General features: G+C 52.6%; 10 protein-coding genes across 10 annotated transcripts; 6 read left to right on the top strand and 4 right to left on the bottom strand.

Annotated features, from left to right (window-relative positions):
* The first annotated feature begins 48 nt into the window (after positions 1 to 48).
* On the top strand, positions 49 to 1,958 carry ASPVEDRAFT_42196 (MFS transporter). Its single transcript, XM_040812526.1, has one exon. The coding sequence runs from the start codon at positions 231 to 233 to the stop codon at positions 1,875 to 1,877; it is 1,647 nt and encodes a 548-aa protein (XP_040668454.1). The 5' UTR covers positions 49 to 230; the 3' UTR covers positions 1,878 to 1,958.
* A 339-nt stretch (positions 1,959 to 2,297) lies between these two features.
* ASPVEDRAFT_84174 (LLM class flavin-dependent oxidoreductase) lies at positions 2,298 to 3,623 on the top strand (the record flags this gene model as incomplete). Its single annotated transcript, XM_040817506.1, has 1 exon — positions 2,298 to 3,623. The coding sequence occupies one exon, from the start codon at positions 2,298 to 2,300 to the stop codon at positions 3,621 to 3,623; it is 1,326 nt and encodes a 441-aa protein (XP_040668453.1).
* A 40-nt stretch (positions 3,624 to 3,663) lies between these two features.
* ASPVEDRAFT_42194 (ankyrin repeat domain-containing protein) lies at positions 3,664 to 5,123 on the bottom strand. Its single transcript, XM_040812525.1, has one exon. It carries the CDS (start codon positions 4,998 to 5,000, stop codon positions 3,726 to 3,728), a length of 1,275 nt encoding a protein of 424 aa, XP_040668452.1. The 5' UTR covers positions 5,001 to 5,123; the 3' UTR covers positions 3,664 to 3,725.
* Positions 5,124 to 5,164: 41 nt separating this feature from the next.
* Positions 5,165 to 6,543, top strand: ASPVEDRAFT_42193 (uncharacterized protein). The gene has a single exon (XM_040812524.1). The coding sequence runs from the start codon at positions 5,309 to 5,311 to the stop codon at positions 6,290 to 6,292; it is 984 nt and encodes a 327-aa protein (XP_040668451.1). The 5' UTR covers positions 5,165 to 5,308; the 3' UTR covers positions 6,293 to 6,543.
* Positions 6,544 to 6,972: 429 nt separating this feature from the next.
* Positions 6,973 to 8,577, top strand: ASPVEDRAFT_42192 (uncharacterized protein). Its single transcript, XM_040812523.1, has 6 exons — positions 6,973 to 7,053; positions 7,099 to 7,492; positions 7,539 to 7,697; positions 7,745 to 7,873; positions 7,923 to 8,045; positions 8,094 to 8,577. The coding sequence occupies exons 1-6, from the start codon at positions 7,014 to 7,016 to the stop codon at positions 8,437 to 8,439; spliced, it is 1,191 nt and encodes a 396-aa protein (XP_040668450.1). The 5' UTR covers positions 6,973 to 7,013; the 3' UTR covers positions 8,440 to 8,577.
* An 86-nt stretch (positions 8,578 to 8,663) lies between these two features.
* On the bottom strand, positions 8,664 to 10,939 carry ASPVEDRAFT_193707 (uncharacterized protein). Its single transcript, XM_040809143.1, has 5 exons — positions 10,890 to 10,939; positions 10,726 to 10,843; positions 10,262 to 10,672; positions 9,912 to 10,039; positions 8,664 to 9,860 (listed from the first exon to the last, which is right to left on the bottom strand). Exons 1-5 carry the CDS (start codon positions 10,893 to 10,895, stop codon positions 8,799 to 8,801), a joined length of 1,725 nt encoding a protein of 574 aa, XP_040668449.1. The 5' UTR covers positions 10,896 to 10,939; the 3' UTR covers positions 8,664 to 8,798.
* A 138-nt stretch (positions 10,940 to 11,077) lies between these two features.
* On the bottom strand, positions 11,078 to 12,562 carry ASPVEDRAFT_169519 (putative ATP binding protein). Its single transcript, XM_040808687.1, has 2 exons — positions 12,390 to 12,562; positions 11,078 to 12,332 (listed from the first exon to the last, which is right to left on the bottom strand). Exons 1-2 carry the CDS (start codon positions 12,433 to 12,435, stop codon positions 11,176 to 11,178), a joined length of 1,203 nt encoding a protein of 400 aa, XP_040668448.1. The 5' UTR covers positions 12,436 to 12,562; the 3' UTR covers positions 11,078 to 11,175.
* Positions 12,563 to 12,644: 82 nt separating this feature from the next.
* Positions 12,645 to 14,956, top strand: ASPVEDRAFT_169518 (putative cell cycle control protein (Cwf19)). Its single transcript, XM_040808686.1, has 2 exons — positions 12,645 to 13,960; positions 14,013 to 14,956. Exons 1-2 carry the CDS (start codon positions 12,671 to 12,673, stop codon positions 14,832 to 14,834), a joined length of 2,112 nt encoding a protein of 703 aa, XP_040668447.1. The 5' UTR covers positions 12,645 to 12,670; the 3' UTR covers positions 14,835 to 14,956.
* A 40-nt stretch (positions 14,957 to 14,996) lies between these two features.
* On the bottom strand, positions 14,997 to 15,718 carry ASPVEDRAFT_42188 (uncharacterized protein). Its single transcript, XM_040812522.1, has one exon. It carries the CDS (start codon positions 15,492 to 15,494, stop codon positions 15,003 to 15,005), a length of 492 nt encoding a protein of 163 aa, XP_040668446.1. The 5' UTR covers positions 15,495 to 15,718; the 3' UTR covers positions 14,997 to 15,002.
* Positions 15,487 to 17,057, top strand: ASPVEDRAFT_42187 (D-mandelate dehydrogenase-like dehydrogenase). The gene is made up of 6 exons (XM_040812521.1): positions 15,487 to 15,577; positions 15,650 to 15,718; positions 15,784 to 15,998; positions 16,067 to 16,476; positions 16,538 to 16,777; positions 16,839 to 17,057. Exons 2-6 carry the CDS (start codon positions 15,675 to 15,677, stop codon positions 16,935 to 16,937), a joined length of 1,008 nt encoding a protein of 335 aa, XP_040668445.1. The 5' UTR covers positions 15,487 to 15,577; positions 15,650 to 15,674; the 3' UTR covers positions 16,938 to 17,057.
* Positions 17,058 to 17,253: the final 196 nt, after the last annotated feature.

The raw sequence follows: 17,253 nt of genomic DNA, 5'->3' as shown, positions 1-17,253 counted from the left end.
ATGTGGGCCGACTCGGCATCCCGATGCTCGCGCTCAGTCTCTCGGTCTCACCCCGGGATCTCCACCGGTGACATACTTTGGCTTCGCTGTCGTCACATTGCCTCGCGATTCTTGCCCTGGGATAAGAAATTTTCTGACGCAGTAACGTGAGTTAGTGTTTATAAGAGCCCCCGGCTTCCCACCTCCAGATATGCTTCCCCAACCGTCAACCCAGAACGGCTTCCCCAAACATGTCAAAACCCTCCCAACAATTGACCGGCAAGGGTCTGAACGACTTTCACGACGGTAGAGACGCTACCCAAGATGAGAAGACCAAGTCGTGGATTGTAGGAGGCAAGTACCGAGAGGAAACAGAGAAGCTGGCCACGCATACCTCTGGTCGGGGAGAGGCTGAAGAAGTCGACTTTGACTTCCCCCCGACTGCCATCGAGCCTCGGCATATGGAGAAGACCGGCGAGGATGTTCTTGAATTGACCTTCCTCGAGGGCGACCCTGAGAACCCATTCAATTGGCCTCTGGCTAAGAAGGCGTTCATCTCGGTCCTTCTCTGTATGATGACCCTGTTTGTTGGGCTCGCTACAACGGCCTACAGTTCCGGTATCGACAGCATGACGGCGGAATTTGGCGTCTCCAACACAATGGGCCAGCTGGGTTTGTTCTTCTTCAACTTTGTCTGTGCTCTGGCTCCACTCTTCCTCGCTCCGTTCTGTGAGTTGGTTGGACGACGGGTCATCTATGTCGGCGCCTTCATCCTGTTCTCGATCATGTTCGTCGGCCTCGCCCTAGGCAAGAACATCGGGACAATCCTCGTCTGCCGCGCCCTCCTCGGTCTCTTCGGATCTGTCGGCACCATCCTCGTCGGCGGCACCTTCAGCGACATGTACACACCCGATACGCGTGCCGTCCCCATGGCCGCCTTCACGTACGTCGCCATCCTCGGCACCGTCGGCGCCCCGATCTACGCCGGCTTCATCGACCAAGCCATCGGCTGGCGCTGGATCGAAGGAATCCAGGGTCTAGCCAACATCCCCCTCATCCTCTGCGTCGCCCTTTTCCTCCAAGAAACCCGCGGCGGCGCAATCATGCAAAAGCGTGCAAAGCTCCTCCGCGACCAAACCTCCGACGCGCGCTACAAGAGCAAATCCGAGCTCGAAGCCCCAACCCTCAAACACGCCCTGCACAACTCCTCCATCAAAGCCGTGCACATGCTCGCCACCGAACCGGCCGTCTTCGCCTTCGGTCTCTGGATCGGCTTCGCCTGGTTCGTAACCTTCCTCTTCCTCTCCGTCATCCCAATCACCTTCTCCGAAAAGCGCGGCTGGGGTGAAGGCGTCGCAGGCCTGCCCTACATCTCCCTGTGCATCGGCACAACCATCGGCTTCGCTACGAACTTTATCCAAATCCGCAAATACAAGGCCTTATCCGCAGCGCAACAGGGGCGGCCCGTCCCTCCCGAGTCCCGGCTTTATGGTGCAATGTTCGGCGCCGTCTGGCTCCCCGTCGGCCTGTTCATTTACTCCTTCACCCAGTACGGATACCTGCACTGGTCCGGGCCTGCTATCGCACTTGCCCCGATCGCCATTGGAATCTTCTACATCTTCGAGTCGACATACTCCTTCACGTCTGACTGCTACGGCGAGAGCTCCTCGTCTGCGATTGCAGGACAAGGTTTGATGAGGAATACACTGGGCGCGGTCTCGCCGCTCTTTGCATCGCAGTTCTTCCATAATGTGGGTAGTCAGTATGCCGGGCTGATTCTGGCGATTGCCGCGACGGTGCTTGCTATGATTCCGTTTGCGTTCATGAAGTGGGGGCCGAAGATTCGGGCGAGGTCGAAGCTTGCGGAGAATTTGGGGGGTGAGAAGGACGACCTGTAATGTATATACGATAGTGCATCTGCATCGCATGGGGGTGTTTTACTGTATGAATCAATCTCAATAATTGCTAGGCACTTCTTTTATTGTTTCATCATTTAAGAGCCGGCCTCTATTAAAGTAACTAATGTCGTGATGGTTCTATAACTTCTATAGTTCACCTACTGGACCCTCCCACTGTATACTACACTGTATCTTCTCGAATCCTTGCTTACCAATGATATATAATAACTATGACGATGTTCATCCGCAAACTCCGAGCAAGATAAGCATTGATTAATGATCACCCCTCATGTCGCGATCGCAGCGCATATTACGCCATCCATTTGTAATCCGTCATACATCTACATTTAAACGAATGACCAGCTCCAATAACCAAACAAGCATCAACAAACCATCTAATACCAATTCAATTAATCCATCATGCCAGACAAACACCTCCACCTAACAGCCTTCATGCGCCCCGTAAGCCTGCACTCAGGCGCCTGGCGCTACCCCGGCTCCTACCCGGACGCCAACTTCAACCTCACGCACCTCAAGTCGTTCATCCAAAAGCTCGAGTCCGCCAAATTCGACGCCTTCTTCATGGCCGACCACCTCGCCGTGCTGAACATGCCCATCGAAGCCCTCCGCCGCAGCCACACAGTCACCTCCTTCGAGCCCTTCACGCTGCTCTCGGCGCTGTCCGTAGTAACAGAGAAGATCGGTCTCGCGGCGACTGCATCAACGACGTACGATGAGCCGTTCCATATCGCGCGCCGATTCGCGTCGCTAGACCACCTGAGTAACGGGCGAGCGGCGTGGAATATCGTTACAACCGGGAACCCGGAGACGGCGAAGAATTTCGGACAGGACGAGCATCTCCAGCATGGGGATCGGTATAAGCGGGCGCGGGAGTTCTATGATGTTGTGACGGGGCTGTGGGATAGTTTTGCGGACGATGCGTTTGTGCGGGATCGGGAGAGTGGGATCTTTTTTGATCCGGGGAAGATGCATGTGCTGGATCATGAGGGGGATGAGTTGAAGGTTAGAGGGCCGTTGAATGTTGCCAGGCCTGTGCAGGGGTGGCCGGTCATTGTGCAGGCTGGGCAGAGTGAGCCGGGGAGGCAGTTGGCGGCGGAGACGGCGGAGGTGGTGTTTTGTTCGCCGAAGAATCTGGAGGGGGGGAAGGAGTTGTATAGGGATATCAAGGGGCGGGCGGAGGCTGCGGGGAGGAATAAGGAGCATTTGAAGCTGTTGCCGGCGGCGCTGGTTATTGTTGGGGATACGGTGGAGGAGGCGCAGGCGAAGCGGTTGGAGTTGGATGCTCTGGCGCATTATGAGAGTGGGATTGCAACCTTGTCCATTGCTCTGGGGACTGACGCCTCTGGATTCGACCCGGACGGGCCTCTTCCAACGGAGCTGCCGGAGACGAATGCGAGTCATACAGCTCGTGCTGGGGTGGTGAAGCTGGCGGCGGAGGAGAAGTTGACGGTGCGGCAGCTGGCACAGAGACTGGGAGGGTATTCGGGGCTTGCGTTTGTGGGGACACCCCAGACGATTGCGGACGAGATGGAAGTCTGGCTGCGCGAAGAGGGCGCGGATGGCTTCACGGTCGTCTTTCCCTTCCTGCCGCAGGGTCTGGACGATGTGACGACGCGTTTGGTCCCGGAGCTGCAGCGCAGAGACATCTTCAGACAGGACTATACGGGCTCGACGCTGAGAGAGCATCTGGGACTGCCGCGGCCAGAGAACCAGTTCTTCTCTTAATTATGAAGCAACTTGAACTGGGTTAGTCGAAAACCAGTTCTTTGATATTGAGCCCTAACTTGGTTGAGATATCCCTAAGTCAGGATTATTATGCTAGATTAATTATTCTGTCAATTTTATTTGTATTAATTTCACAACATCTTCATGTTCTCTCGACTGCGCTGCCATCAACGCAGTCTCGCCCTCTTCGTCCCTGGCATGGACATCAATATCAGCTTGAAGCAATAATTTGACTACACCAACATGCCCCTCTCTCGCCGCCACAATCAACGGCGTAACGCCCTCGCCATACCCAGGGGGCCCCAGCCTTCTCATCCGCTCAATATACTCATGCGTAAAGGTATCCCCACGACCAGCAGTGTTCACATCAACCCCATCAACAGCCAGCAACGACCGCACAATATCCTCATGGCCATACGCAGCCGCCCACCACAGCGCCGTCCGCCCATCCTCACTCCAGTTTGGATCCTGACAGCCCAGCGCAAAGAGTATCCGCCAGCACTCAACCCCGTTGTCGCGGATACAATCGTGCTGCAACTGCTCAACCGGCCGACTCAGCTTCGCTGCATCAAAGCGCGGCGATTTGATCAGTTCCCGCAGGATCTCTGGCCTCCCCCCACTGACTGCGCTTTGCACCGGCTCTGCATACCAGCCATAAGGACCGGATAGTGTCCTGTCGATAGGATGCGGCGAGGCACCGGCTTGAATCAGCATCGTCACAACCTCAGCATGGCCCCGATATACCGCAAGCCATAACGGCGACTGCGCAAAGCAATTCCCCTTATCAGGGTCCACCCCGTGCATTAGGAATAATTTCACCATCCCCACCAGCCCCAGCATCGAGGCGACCATCAACGGGCGTCCGCATGAATACCATTCCATGATTTCAGTATCGATGTCTGAGACGCCAAGCAGCATTCGAACCATCTCTTCATGCCCAGCTAGAATTGCCAGAGTCAGCGGCGGCGGCTGCTCTTTGTTCTCGCTGCGCCGGTTGACGTCGATGCCATCGACCTTCAGCAGGAAGCGGACTGTGTCCTCGTTCCCTGCGGCAATTGCTAGGGTGAGCGGGGTGGCTCCGGTCTGGGTGTATATCTTTTCGACAGTTCTGCCCCAGTTATATTTGAAGAGGATCTTATCGGTCGGAGGGGCTTGGGTGTTGATGTCGGCGCCTTGTTGCAGGGCTTTACGTGCTGTCGACTTGTTTGCGTGTGAGGCCGCCCATAGTAAGGCGTTGTTTTGGTTGCCGCGCCAGAGATATGGGTCGAGGATGTTGTGTAGAAGATGGCATGTTTGGGATAGGGTGTTGGTGTCTCTGATGCGTGCGAAGTCGGCGATGGAGAGGATTAGCTCTTGGGGAAGGTCAGCCAAGGTCATTATACTCATCGCTGTACATTTCAAAGAATGCAAAGGGAACGTGAAGATGCAGGTCACTACATAGCTCCATGTTAGGCAGTGCATCAGGCAGCATTATTATCGGTCAGCACTAGCAGTCAGAAGATGTACACTGTACAGCCAAATGCAAGAATAGTTCGGCACGCCTTATTTTGTTGTATTCCTGTCACGGACCTCCAGTCGAGTGATGATCTCATATTATTCCCTCAGTCCCTCTTACATCTTACATCTTACATCCCCATCCCAATAGCTTACATTCCATCAACACCAACCCATCAATATCCATCAGAATGGGCGAAATCATCGTGATAACCTGCCCAGGCGGCAGACAAACCTCCCAACTGATCCCCCTCCTCTACAACAAGCCCGTCACACTCCGCCTCGCAGCACACACCCCCTCATCCGCCTCAACCCTGCAAGCAGCATACCCAAACGCCCAAGTCCAAGTATGCGACACCACCTCGTTAAACGACTGCCTCCGCCTCCTCACCGACGCAACAGCAGTCTACCACGTCGGCCCCTCGCTGCACTCCCACGAAGCCGAAATCGGCCTCAACATGATCGACGCCGCCGTATACGAGTCCCAAAAGCCAGACTCCTCATTCAAACACTTCGTCTACTCCAGCGTTCTCGGCACCCAGCACAGAAACCTCATGCAGCACGACCTCAAGAGTAAAGTCGAGGAACGCCTACTCCTCAGTCCGCTCAACTACACCATCCTCCAGCCAACGAATTTCATGGACGCTTTCCCTATATCGACCATTGCGGCGATGCAGGATTCTGAAATTGTGTATCAGTGGAACCTATTCAATCCGCATATCCCGAATAGTCTCGTCGCGCTGAAAGATCTGGCTGAGGCTGCGGCGCGCGTGCTCATTGAGCGGGAAGCGCATTATCTCGCGCAGTATCCGCTCTGCTCGACATTGCCAGTGGCAAATGTCGATGTTATAAAGATCATTGCCGAGCGGCTGGGGAAGAAGATTACTGTCCCGACGCCCTCGATTGAAGAGGGTGTTGAGAAGGCGCTGGAGTTGTTGTATGGCGGGAAGCAGAACGGGGTGTATGTCGGGGAACAGGTGGAGGGGGATTTGAGATGGCCTGCGGCGCAGGGGGACTTGAGGCCGGATATTACGAGGGACGAGGCGGAGAGGCTGGTCTTGTTTTATAGTCGGCGGGGGTTGAAGGGGAGTCCGAATGTTCTCAGGTGGTTGCTTGGGAGGGAGCCGACGAGTGTGGAGGAGTGGATTGAGGGAGAGTTGAATCACACATCCTGAAACAGATTGTTCAATTATTCTAGCATGTCAGCTTTGTTTGCTATACAGATTGTGGTGGGCTCTCAGTATTCATGCTTACTATGGATGTCGGATTTAGCCCTACTACATCAAGATAGGTAAACGTAAGGCTATGCAAGGATTAAAGTACTCAATGCGGCAAGTTCCCGAGACTAACGGGTGGCAACTCTTTACTTGCGATATAAGAGTTAGACGTTAGACCATTGGTGACGACGACGTTATTCCAACCTGGGACTGGTTGATTGCGCAAGATGCTGGGGACGCCTCAGTGGAGCCGACCACGCACGTACTCGGGACCCGGCAGATTTTTATTCTACAAGCTATTATATTAATAGCAGGTTCGTCTGGTAAGTGGAATATCGTTGACGAACTCCTGACCGTTTTTGGTGTAGAACAAGGCTGCAACGTATAGAGCCGATCCTCAGCCATGCCCCAGAGACCCGACAAGCCTCGCGACTAGCGTGGATTAATTGAATGCGACTTAGTCTCCGCTGGCGCAGGATTTCTTTTTTGTTAATTGACGAATCAGCGCAGTTATACTCCCAACAGTTCGAGCGAGTTGGGTTAGATCCGGGGCCTCGGATTTAACGCCAGCCACTGCTCTGCCCCTCTCAGGCTACAAGATAAGAAGTCGTTCATTAAATTATTTATTTAAGATGCCTCGTCAGGCCGCTTTATTCCGGCTGCGATTCATGCACCGGCCATGTTTTCACCCTTGCTGCTGCTGGCGGCGGCGTTACCCTGTTGGTCTTCATCCACTCTATAATTGCTTATACTAACTGTCACAGACGCCAGCGCCCGGATCTGTACACCCGAAGGAGCATTCTTCAATATATCAACTCAGGAAAGTCTCGACTCTTTCACCAGCAACTGCACAACAGTCAACAGCACGGTTCGCTTCGGCACCAACTATACAGACTCCTTCGTCCTCCCCAATATCACCAATGTAACAGGCGATGTCATTATCACCGCCAGCGACAGACTGGCGTCTGTTGAAATACCCGATGCCGAATACCTATCCGGTCTATGGATTAGCGATGCGCTGGACCTAGCCCGGATATCCCTTCCGAAAGTGCGACATATCAAGAACGTTTATCTCAATACATCTGCTGCCGAGCCGGTTCTGGACTTTCCGTTGCTTGAGCGTGTGGATGCGCTGTTGCTTTATGGAAACTGGTCTAGGTATTATCCCGGCTGTGATGAAATGACTTGGTACTGACGTGTCCAGTATGGCATTTGATGCCTTGCATACGGTTAATAATACCCTCTTTGTTTGTCAAGATGGGCATTGTGATCCGGATGAAGCTCCAGAGAGATCAATGAACATTTCTTTCCCTGCTTTGAAGCAGATAAACGGGCGAGCTGAGTTTGGCGGGAATATCGCTAAGTAATTATATCCTGGCTTAATTCTAAACACTCATACTAATTATATAGTCTGTCTCTCCCTGAGCTTGTCACTACGGCTTCTCATATGAATATCTACCACCAGGGCCCGAACCTCAATCCAAGCCTTCCAAAACTGGACACGGTGGAGAATATTGACTTCCAGGGTAATATCTCTACGTACGTCTCCTATCCTTTTTTTTTTATTTACCGTATTCTAACCGATCAGAATCGAAATGCCCTCGATACAGAAACTCGACATGTTCCAGTGCTATACAGACGAGCCGCTCACGCTGAGTCTGCCCGCTGAAACAGCACAATACATCTACATCGACGTGCCCAGTATTGCAAGGTATGCCACTTTCCACTTTCTAGTATCTTCAATATCTAACATCAACAGTCTCGAATTCCCGAATCTAACCAACTACTCCGCGGTCTCCGTGCGCACCGACGAAGCCTACGACTGCGACAAACTCCAAAAAAGCATCGTCGTCGGCGTGAAACACGATGTCATTTTCTACTGTGATGCCCCTAGTTCCAGTAGTTTCGATGGTCTAAGCACCGGTACCAAAGCAGGGATAGGGGTTGGTATTGCTGTAGCGGGACTTGGGATTATAGGGCTTGCAGTGGTCTTTTGGATGAGATGGCGGGCGAAGAAAAAGGAAGTGGACGAGGAGCAGAAGGTGGCTGCGATTAGGGCTAAGCCTACGAGTGATAGTGATGATTCTAGGAATGGGCTTTCATGATAGATGGTTCTGCATGGCGTTGGGGTTTGTTCTTTTTTTTCGTTTTAGATACCTGGTCTAGAGTTTCGTGTGAATGATATTGACAGCCAGCTCATTAGCTGGAATTGCCTATACTACAAATGCAAAGTAAAATTAAAATTATTTCAACCCGTCAGCAGCGAAGTATAAAATAGATAAGAATTACAATCCATTGTCAACCTTATCGCAAGATCCTGGGATGGGAGGCCTTAAGTATACGACTGCCGTGGGTCAGCCTGCAAGCACTTCCGATTTGTCTATGTATAGTATATCTACTATGATGTATATGCTATATACGGTCTCTGTCGAGTACAGTCCCATAACCTTTCACCCGATATACTTCACCTCCTGGATCGTCCCCCCTTGGTAGCCCTCTTGGCCACACCAGACTGCGGTACAAAGTCCGGCTTCCCACCAAGAGTCCCCAGCACATCTCCAATATAATTCCCAGCCTTAACGCCCCTCTTAAACCTCCCCTCCCAATCCCCCAGAATCCCCTCAACCACCTTGATGCCCGCCCGGTAAAGATTCTCCACCGCAGGCTCAAACGCCCCCTGCTCCTCCGCCTCAAACAGATTCTCCTGCGCCGTCTCCCCCAAATGCGGCCTCTCAAAGTCCGACGCCGTCCGCATCACAATAATCCTCCCAAAATCAACCAACCCACCCAGCGCCCCGCGCAGCAACGTCTCCAACGACGCATTATCCTCCTGCTGCGAGGTACAGTAAACCCCCTTCCCACCCGTCCACGCCCGCGTCGTATTCGCAAACGCCTCCCCCAACAATCTCCCACTGAAATACACATCACTCGTCGAGGTATCGCAAGCAATCACCCGCGGGGCACCCGTCGCATTATCATAAAGCCCACCAGGAGCACCAGCATACAGGGCACGGTATTCAGCCGCCGCCTTCGAATCCGCCAGCGTCGCGTTCTTGGCGAATTGCAGTGCGATTCCGCGCAAAGCCGCGTTCAGCTCGAAGACTTCCGTCCCGTAGATGCTGCCCGGGAACTGCGCCGTCGTTGCTGTACTGGTTGAGCCTTGGGGTAGGTATCCCGTGGACATGTTTGCGGGGATCTCGCGCGCGTCGAACTCATACTGTAATGCGACTTGGACGGCGAAGCGCGCGAAGGTGACGGATGCTGTAGGTCCGATTTCCGGGCTTATTCCGGCGATTCCGGCGATGAGGAAGTAGGTTTGCGTTAGGTTGAAGGTGGGCGAGAGGGTTACGGCTGAAAGGGTTGATGCGGCGTTGATTTCGCCTTCGCCGGTGATGAGTTGGCAGACTTCATAGGATGAAGTGCAGTGGACTGAAGGGAAGAGGGGGGAGAGGCCGGGGAGGGTGATGTTGTGGGCCAGGAGGTTGAATTCGGGGATGTTGTGCCAGATTTGGGCTTCGGGGGTGAACTAGCAAAATTATTAGCTGGGTGATTTTCTTTTTATTGTTTGTGGACGCACCATCGAGACGATGAAGACTTTGGGGGAGATCTTATTGTGCTGTCTGTATAGATCTGACGCCCCCGTGCCCGAAGGCATCGAGAGGGAGAACAGCAACCCGGCGAAAATGGATTTGAGGAACTGCATGGCTGCATCTACTGAATTAGAATCTAGCAAGGGGAAAGTTGCGCCTTTAAATCTTCAGACCATTTATTCTTTGGTTATCTCCTGCTGCCGATCTGCAGCTGCAGACCCACAGTCAAGATTTGCATAGATAACACCCCAATCGCGCCATGCTCATTTCCCCGAAGCTTAGCATCGGCATCCTCCGTAGTCCGTATCCGTACGTACATTCGTAAACATTTAAAGACCCTTCTCATGCTTCTTCTTCGCTTCCTTATTCTTGAACGGAAACCCGGACGTGCGCTTATCCACCCCCGTCCGCCGACTAATCCTTCCATGGCTGCTCGCAAACAGCACACACCACAGCCCCACCGCAGCGATAGTCGAGTAGGCCACAATCGCAATTAAAAAGACTCCCTTGGCATCGCTTACATAGCGCGTGTATGCATAGAAAGCCGACGCGGCATGGTACGCCGATGTCACAATCAGCGTGGGCACAGCGTATGGTGCTTTGGGGTCGGACTCGGATGCCGGGTCTTCGGTTGAAATTGGGTCTGAGAGGCCTGACGTTAAGGGGATTGAGCCCGTGAGCATTGCAGTGAGGACTGAGATTGTGAGGAGGCTAAAGCCTAGACAGCGGGCAAAGTAGATCTCGATTGCTGTGGTGTGTCAGTGGATATGATTACCAGGTATAGCTGATAGTGGGCCTTACGGGTTGCAGGACGGGTTTCGTCAAGCAGCATTGCTGAGATTCCTTGCGGGACTGAGATCAGGGCGGCGCTTTGCAGGGCCAGCCATGCTGATGTGGAGTAGGTGTAGGCGTAGAAGACCTAGGTTGTTAGCTTGGGCGAAAGTTGGAGACATTGGTTTGCGTACATCCATGGTTTAATTCTAAAATTGTAATAGCTTCGAATTGTTGGTAATGGATGGGAAGAACGTGGGAGTTTGCGGATAAATAAGCTCTTCGTGAAGCTCAGTCAGTATGATGTCACTGGCTGTGCGCACAACCGTCACTGATCTGATGTAGCGCACGTGAGTGACTATACGAGAAACATTGTACAAGTAAATAATATTTAACTTCATTTCGCATAATATGTAGTGTATATGACTTCGACACCAACGCCGGACACCAGAAAATGACTATACCGGGCATGCAGTAGTGCTACCGGTTGAGGTTGCTTTTATGCAGGTATCGCGCAAAGCTAAAGTCTTGATCAGACGGCCCAGCATTGGAGTCCGACAGTGCGCTTTGATACCGCTCGCTAAGTCCTTCATCATCTCCAGCCGGAGGCGCATTCTCGTCGTCACTGTCATCCGACTCTGGGTCGTAGGCCCGACCTACTGCTGCAGCCTTTTCTTCTTCCTCTTCCTCCGCTTCACTGACAGTCTCGGGCTCATCTTTGCCCCGACGAGAGCCACCCATATTCATGTCCTTCATCAACTTTCCAAGCTCGACTTCACGCTGATTCGCCTGTGCTTCCTCGCGCTCTTTCTTCAGTCGCTCAAGCTCCGGCTTATAGTCCTTCTCGAATTCCTTGCGCTTTTCTTCGACCGCTTCGAAAAACTCGTCAATTCCATCACCAGTCATGGCACTTACACCTACGACATTGAGATGTCGGTAGAACTCCTCCAGCATGAGACTCATGCTGTTGAGAAGAGACCCCATGTATCCGCTTCCAGAACCAAATCCGCCAACCCCGCCTTCAGTTCCAAATTGGCCGGACTCCTCTTCCTCGCGGAGCGCCTGCTGGAACGCATCAAAATCGGTCATCCATTCCTTTGCAAACTCTGCATCCTGAACATCCGTCTTGTTGAATACCAAAATCATCGGAAGCTTGGTCTTGTATAGAATACTGCATGCGTAGAGCATGTTGCTCATAAAGGTACTCGTCGAGCTCGTGCGGGGTGTATCAATAATGTAGGCAATCACGGTAGGGAACGAGGAAGCCAATGTCTCAAGTAGAATGCTACCTGATGCACTCCATACGAAAACTTCAATTTGTCCCGGGGTATCGACTAGAAAATGTTTGATTGGCTTTGCGGCGGGGTTCTCGGGGTTCGGCGCTGCGCGCTTCTCGAGCAGGGAGATGATCTGGTCGACCTTTGTTGCGTACAGATTCAAGGAAGTTAAGATACCTCCGTTAGGACCCAAGTTATACTGCTTCATAACTTCTTTATAGTTGATGGCGTCACGGATGTCAATGTTGCTTTCAAACGGAACGGAGTGGACGGCCGGGTCAAGGTTCAGCACGTATGGCGGCTGCTTCTTTGAATGTAAATGGGAGTTAATCCTCTGCATGAATGTCGTCTTTCCGGAGCCTGATTCACATTAAACGTTAGAATCGCAGTTTCTGGAATCGAGATAGACTGACGAACCTGCCATGCCGACGCAGACGACGGTCACTGGGGATGATTCCGCCATGGTGAAAATATCCAATCTCAAGCTTCAGCCAAAGAAAATAAACAATGAAGCTCTGAAGCTGAAGGGAAAGCCCTTAGGATAATCTGACTGCAGATGTCTGCTCGACAAAAAAATGTCTCGACAAAAAGTGAGGGGAAATTGCCGGAAGGCGGTGGGCAGAAAGGTCTCGACCATTTCTTTCGACGTCATTGTTTCTGCTTCTCTCATCCCTCAACTACCACAAACCCGCTTTAAAATGACGCTGGAGGATTTCGAGAAATCCCTTGCGGAGGAGCAAGAGCGCGAAAGTCGGCGAGAGAGAGGCGACAAGGAGAAGCATCGTCACCGGCATCACGACCGCGACAGAGACCGAGACCGCAGCAGAGAGCATCGGCATCGACATCGCTCGCACCGTCACCGATCGCGATCCCGAGAGAGAGGCTCAGATGGAACCAGTGGGTCGCGCAGAGATGATGACAGTCATCGGCATAAGCGATCGCGACGTTCCTCAGATCATGGAGACGACCGGGATCACCACAAGCGTCGACATCGCGAGAGTCGCGAAGAGGAACCATCCGCTCCCGCCGCAGAAGTTACGCAGGAAGAGCCTACACGAATGAAGAGAGATGCATGGATGGAAGCGCCGTCCTCCTTAGACATTGACTACGTACAGCGGCGCGATAAGACACGTCTTGAGGAGGAACCCAAACCGCGAATGCTGCAAGCCGACTTCGAACTTAAAATCCACAACAGGGAGTTAAACACCCACTTGCAAGACCTTAAGGAAGGGAAGGCTCTTGAAGATATTGAGCAGGAACCGGCCGAGCATGAAGTGAATTACACAATTGGCGACGCAGGTTCCGGCTGGAGAATGACCAAGCTCAAAGGCGTATACAGGGAGGCGGAAGAAAGCGGACGATCTGCGGAAGAGATTGCCGTTGAACGCTTTGGCGATCTACGTTCCTTCGACGATGCTCGTGAGGAGGAAGCTGAATTGGATCGACGTGAAACATATGGTGAAGGCTACGTTGGGAAGGAGAAGCCCACGGGCGAACTATTCCGGGAGCGAAAGCAAGAAGAAAACGTCCATCGTGACCCTCATGAGCACCTCCGTAACCCTGAAAAGGAGTTCAGCGCTAGCGGGCAAGGAAAACCCTTGGAGACAGAACCCCCAGCGCAAACTACGCAACACCTCGACCTGACGGCGCTAAACAAATTGAAAGCGCAAATGATGAGAGCGAAGCTGAAGGGAGCCCCAGATGCCGCTGAACTTGAAGAACAGTACAATGCGGCTGCAGCATCAATGGCTAATAAAAAGGAGCCCGATGTCATGGTGCTTGGAGTGATGGACAACAGAATGCTGGCTGGAAAGAGAAACGAAGTCAAAAATGTGGAAACAAAGCGAGGCTTGGAACGAGGGAAGGTGGAAGAAAATGAGGACATGACAATTGAGGATATGGTCCAAGAGGAGCGCAGGAGTCGCGGCCAGTTCGGCGGGGAGGGTCGACGTCTAGCGGAGAGGATCGCAAAGGACGGCAAGTTTGAAGTAAGTTCTCGAGTCGATACTGAATAGTGAATTATGCTCTAACACCGAACAGAATGATTTGGAGTATATGGATGACAATGCCTCCAAACTGGCCCGCCGGGTGCATCGATCGGAGATTGACCTAAAGAGCACCACAATCGGCGAACTGCAGAAGATGAACCGGATCCTAGATAACTGCCCTCTATGCCACCACGAGGATACAAACACTCCGCCGATTGCCCCGGTGGTATCCCTCGCCACGCGAGTTTACATGACACTCCCCACAGAGCCCGAAATCAGCCCGGGAGGCGCTACGATCGTGCCGATCCAGCACCGAACCAATCTCCTAGAATGCGACGACGACGAATGGGAGGAGATCCGCAACTTCATGAAGAGCCTCACCCGTATGTACCACGACCAAGGCCGTGACGTGATATTCTACGAAAACGCCGCGCAGCCCCACCGCAAGCGACACGCATCTATGGAGGTCGTCCCTCTTCCGTACAGTCTTGGGGAAACATCCCCGGCATTCTTCAAAGAAGCAATCCTCTCCGCGGACGAGGAGTGGACTCAGCACCGCAAACTTATCGATACACTAGCAAAATCCAAACAGGGCCTAGGCCGGAACGCCTTCCGGCGTACCCTCGCCAAGGAAATGCCCTATTTCCACGTCTGGTTCCAGCTCGACGGTGGTCTGGGCCATGTGGTCGAGGACTCAAATCGGTGGCCGAAGGGCGATCTCTTCGCGCGGGAAGTCATTGGGGGGATGCTGGACGTGGGGCCAGAGGTTATCAAGCGGCAAGGACGCTGGACCCGGGGAGGGGACCGGCGAGTTGGCGCGTTCCAGAATCGGTGGAGGAAGTTCGATTGGACTAGGGTGCTTGTTGAGGGGTGATGGTGCAGCCCTATCAGTGATCTTTGTATAGTAATTGAACCGGATATGCCTCCGGAAAAATAGCACATGTCATCAATAACAGTCTATTTATTGAAGATAATTCCACACGCTCGGATGGATTTATTCCGCTCAGTCATTAATTCACCGGGATGCTATCTTGGTGTGTAGCTATTCCAGCCTCGATAAGACTATCAAAGAGTCGACGAAGGGGGATAAGTATTGTTCTTTCTTCAGAGTTCCTGTTGGGCCTCTATATTCTCTAGCAGTTAGATAATTGCTCTGCTCTCGGTCTCCCCACGGTGTAGATACCACCAAGTGATGCTGAGCCAGGACGTGACCACTGCATGCAGGGACGGGCTGCCATCCGAGGGTATGCAGTGCTGGTCTTCTGCCTCCCGGATTATAATCCGCCTTATTAGCAGACCAATGACATCGACGAGCCCATCTCGGAGGCGCTACTTGCCTGATAGAGAGCAGATGGTCTCTTCGGGATGAATTATCGCGAACGATAATGGAGGAGCGAGTGGGGCACGTGGGGGAGGCTCGTCTCCAACTTTCTCTCACTCTCGCCTCGTTCTCTTTTCCCTTCAATCCCTCCTTTCTGCGTTCTTTTCCCTTTCTCTCGCTGAGTTCCTCTTTATCTACCGAGCCCCTCTTCATTGTCTCCTCTCTAGCAACCCTGGTCAAAGCCTGTCTACTGTGCAAATTGACCCCGCATTGCCCCTCCGTCATCGCTCTCCAAGGTACCTCTATACCTTCAATCAGCCAATGACTCACCCGGCCCTATCAAACCCCATTCTAAAGGTTACTGATAGGCTATCCAAAATCTGCCCTTTTATAATGCCCGGCAAGCCAAAGGTTCTGCTCCTCGGGAGCATCGTGCAGTATGTCCGCCACGCTACCTACGAGAGCCAATACCGTATCCAATGCTAACGTACCTTGAATCAAGCGCACACTCGACCTGGAACTCCCTCGGAGATATCGCCGAACTCGTAACACCCACCGCTACAAACCGCGCAGACTTCCTTGCAGAATGTAAAGCCGGCAAGCTGGACGGCGTCGTCGTCGCATACCGCACCTTCGACTCCGCCTCGATCACAGGCAACTTCGATGAGGAGCTCGTCAATGCCCTACCTACCTCCTTGACATTCTTAGCGCACTGCGGTAAATTCTCTACTCTCATCTCTTTATACAGTACAACCTCTAAACAAGCATTAACTTATCCTCAAAAGGAGCCGGCTATGACCAAGTGGACGTGCACGCCTGCAGCGCTCGCTCTCCCCCGCTCCGCGTCTCCAACACCCCCACAGCCGTCGACGACGCAACCGCAGACGTAAACATGTTCCTAATCATCGGCGCCCTGCGCAATTTTAACGCCGGCATGCACGCTCTCCGCGAAGGCAAGTGGCGCGGTAGCCCACTCCCCCGCCTCGGCCACGATCCAGAAAACAAGGTCCTCGGTATCCTGGGTATGGGCGGGATAGGTCGCAACCTGAAGAAGAAGGCCGAGTCGTTCGGGATGAAGGTTATCTACCATAACCGTCGGGAGTTGAGTGCGGAGCTGTCAGATGGCGCGAAGTATGTGACGTTTGATGAGCTGTTGGCGCAGAGTGATGTGATTAGTTTGAACTTGCCGTTGAATGTATGTTCCTTTATTTTGATATATGGGTCTGGTATTTTGTGTGCTAACAGGAGATTTCTAGAAAAATACCCGCCACATAATCAGCACAGCCGAATTCGCCAAGATGAAGGACGGCGTTGTGGTCGTCAACACCGCGCGTGGGGCAGTCATGGACGAAGACGCCCTCGTCAAGGCTCTCGACAGCGGGAAAGTCTACTCCGCAGGCCTGGACGTCTTCGAGGAAGAGCCCAAGGTCCACCCGGGTCTTGTCTCGAATCCTAATGTCCTTCTTGTTCCGCATATGGGGACGTGGACTGTTGAGGTATGTGACTCTGCCCTTTCTTATCAATGATCCAATTCGAAAGGCTGACCTTTTATAAAAGACACAAACCGGAATGGAGGAGTGGGCGATTGGGAACGTGCGGTTGGCGCTGGAGACGGGGAAGTTGAAGAGTCCAGTGCCGGAGCAGGCGGATCTATAGATGGGGTTATTTAGATTGAAGATACACTTAGAAACATGCATATCCTTTCGTATAACATGTGATTTAGATGTATATAGAATTGGATAATTGAAAATCCAAGCCACCGTGGAATGCATGATCATTGTATATGAATAATTGAAAGTTATATTCGAAGACGCAGCCGGAACGCCATTGTGCTGCCATCTCCCATCCGAATAAACATGAAAAGGATAACTCCGGGCCATGGGCGGGCATCCCCCAGATAAAACAGGCCAAATAAGAGAAAAAGTATAATATCGAGAATGGGATATATGAACAACAAACTCCACAGGCAAAG

Source organism: Aspergillus versicolor, assembly GCF_001890125.1.
Source record: "Aspergillus versicolor CBS 583.65 unplaced genomic scaffold ASPVEscaffold_5, whole genome shotgun sequence".
Lineage (NCBI taxonomy): Eukaryota > Fungi > Ascomycota > Eurotiomycetes > Eurotiales > Aspergillaceae > Aspergillus > Aspergillus versicolor.
Note: the sequence above shows the minus strand (reverse complement) of the source record. Positions and strands in the feature narration are given on the sequence as shown.

Excerpts from the sequence above, each read along its gene's own strand:
- ASPVEDRAFT_42192 (XM_040812523.1), top strand. The coding sequence starts at position 7,014 with ATGTTTTCACCCTTGCTGCTGCTGGCGGCGGCGTTACCCT. Across the intron at positions 7,874-7,922 it reads TTCCAGGGTAATATCTCTAC|AATCGAAATGCCCTCGATAC; the intron begins GTACGTCTCCTA and ends CTAACCGATCAG. Across the intron at positions 8,046-8,093 it reads GACGTGCCCAGTATTGCAAG|TCTCGAATTCCCGAATCTAA; the intron begins GTATGCCACTTT and ends TAACATCAACAG.
- ASPVEDRAFT_42193 (XM_040812524.1), top strand. The coding sequence starts at position 5,309 with ATGGGCGAAATCATCGTGATAACCTGCCCAGGCGGCAGACAAACCTCC.
- ASPVEDRAFT_169518 (XM_040808686.1), top strand. The coding sequence starts at position 12,671 with ATGACGCTGGAGGATTTCGAGAAATCCCTTGCGGAGGAGCAAGAGCGC. Across the intron at positions 13,961-14,012 it reads CAAAGGACGGCAAGTTTGAA|AATGATTTGGAGTATATGGA; the intron begins GTAAGTTCTCGA and ends AACACCGAACAG.
- ASPVEDRAFT_42188 (XM_040812522.1), bottom strand. The coding sequence starts at position 15,494 with ATGAAGAGGGGCTCGGTAGATAAAGAGGAACTCAGCGAGAGAAAGGGA.
- ASPVEDRAFT_193707 (XM_040809143.1), bottom strand. Across the intron at positions 10,673-10,725 it reads CGAAACCCGTCCTGCAACCC|CAATCGAGATCTACTTTGCC; the intron begins GTAAGGCCCACT and ends GACACACCACAG. Across the intron at positions 10,040-10,261 it reads GAAGAAGAAGCATGAGAAGG|CCATGCAGTTCCTCAAATCC; the intron begins GTCTTTAAATGT and ends CAGTAGATGCAG.
- ASPVEDRAFT_42187 (XM_040812521.1), top strand. The coding sequence starts at position 15,675 with ATGCCCGGCAAGCCAAAGGTTCTGCTCCTCGGGAGCATCGTGCA. Across the intron at positions 16,477-16,537 it reads GTTTGAACTTGCCGTTGAAT|AAAAATACCCGCCACATAAT; the intron begins GTATGTTCCTTT and ends GGAGATTTCTAG. Across the intron at positions 16,778-16,838 it reads TGGGGACGTGGACTGTTGAG|ACACAAACCGGAATGGAGGA; the intron begins GTATGTGACTCT and ends CTTTTATAAAAG.
- ASPVEDRAFT_42194 (XM_040812525.1), bottom strand. The coding sequence starts at position 5,000 with ATGACCTTGGCTGACCTTCCCCAAGAGCTAATCCTCTCCATCGCCGAC.
- ASPVEDRAFT_169519 (XM_040808687.1), bottom strand. The coding sequence starts at position 12,435 with ATGGCGGAATCATCCCCAGTGACCGTCGTCTGCGTCGGCATGGCAG. Across the intron at positions 12,333-12,389 it reads CGTCTGCGTCGGCATGGCAG|GCTCCGGAAAGACGACATTC; the intron begins GTTCGTCAGTCT and ends AATGTGAATCAG.
- ASPVEDRAFT_42196 (XM_040812526.1), top strand. The coding sequence starts at position 231 with ATGTCAAAACCCTCCCAACAATTGACCGGCAAGGGTCTGAACGACTTT.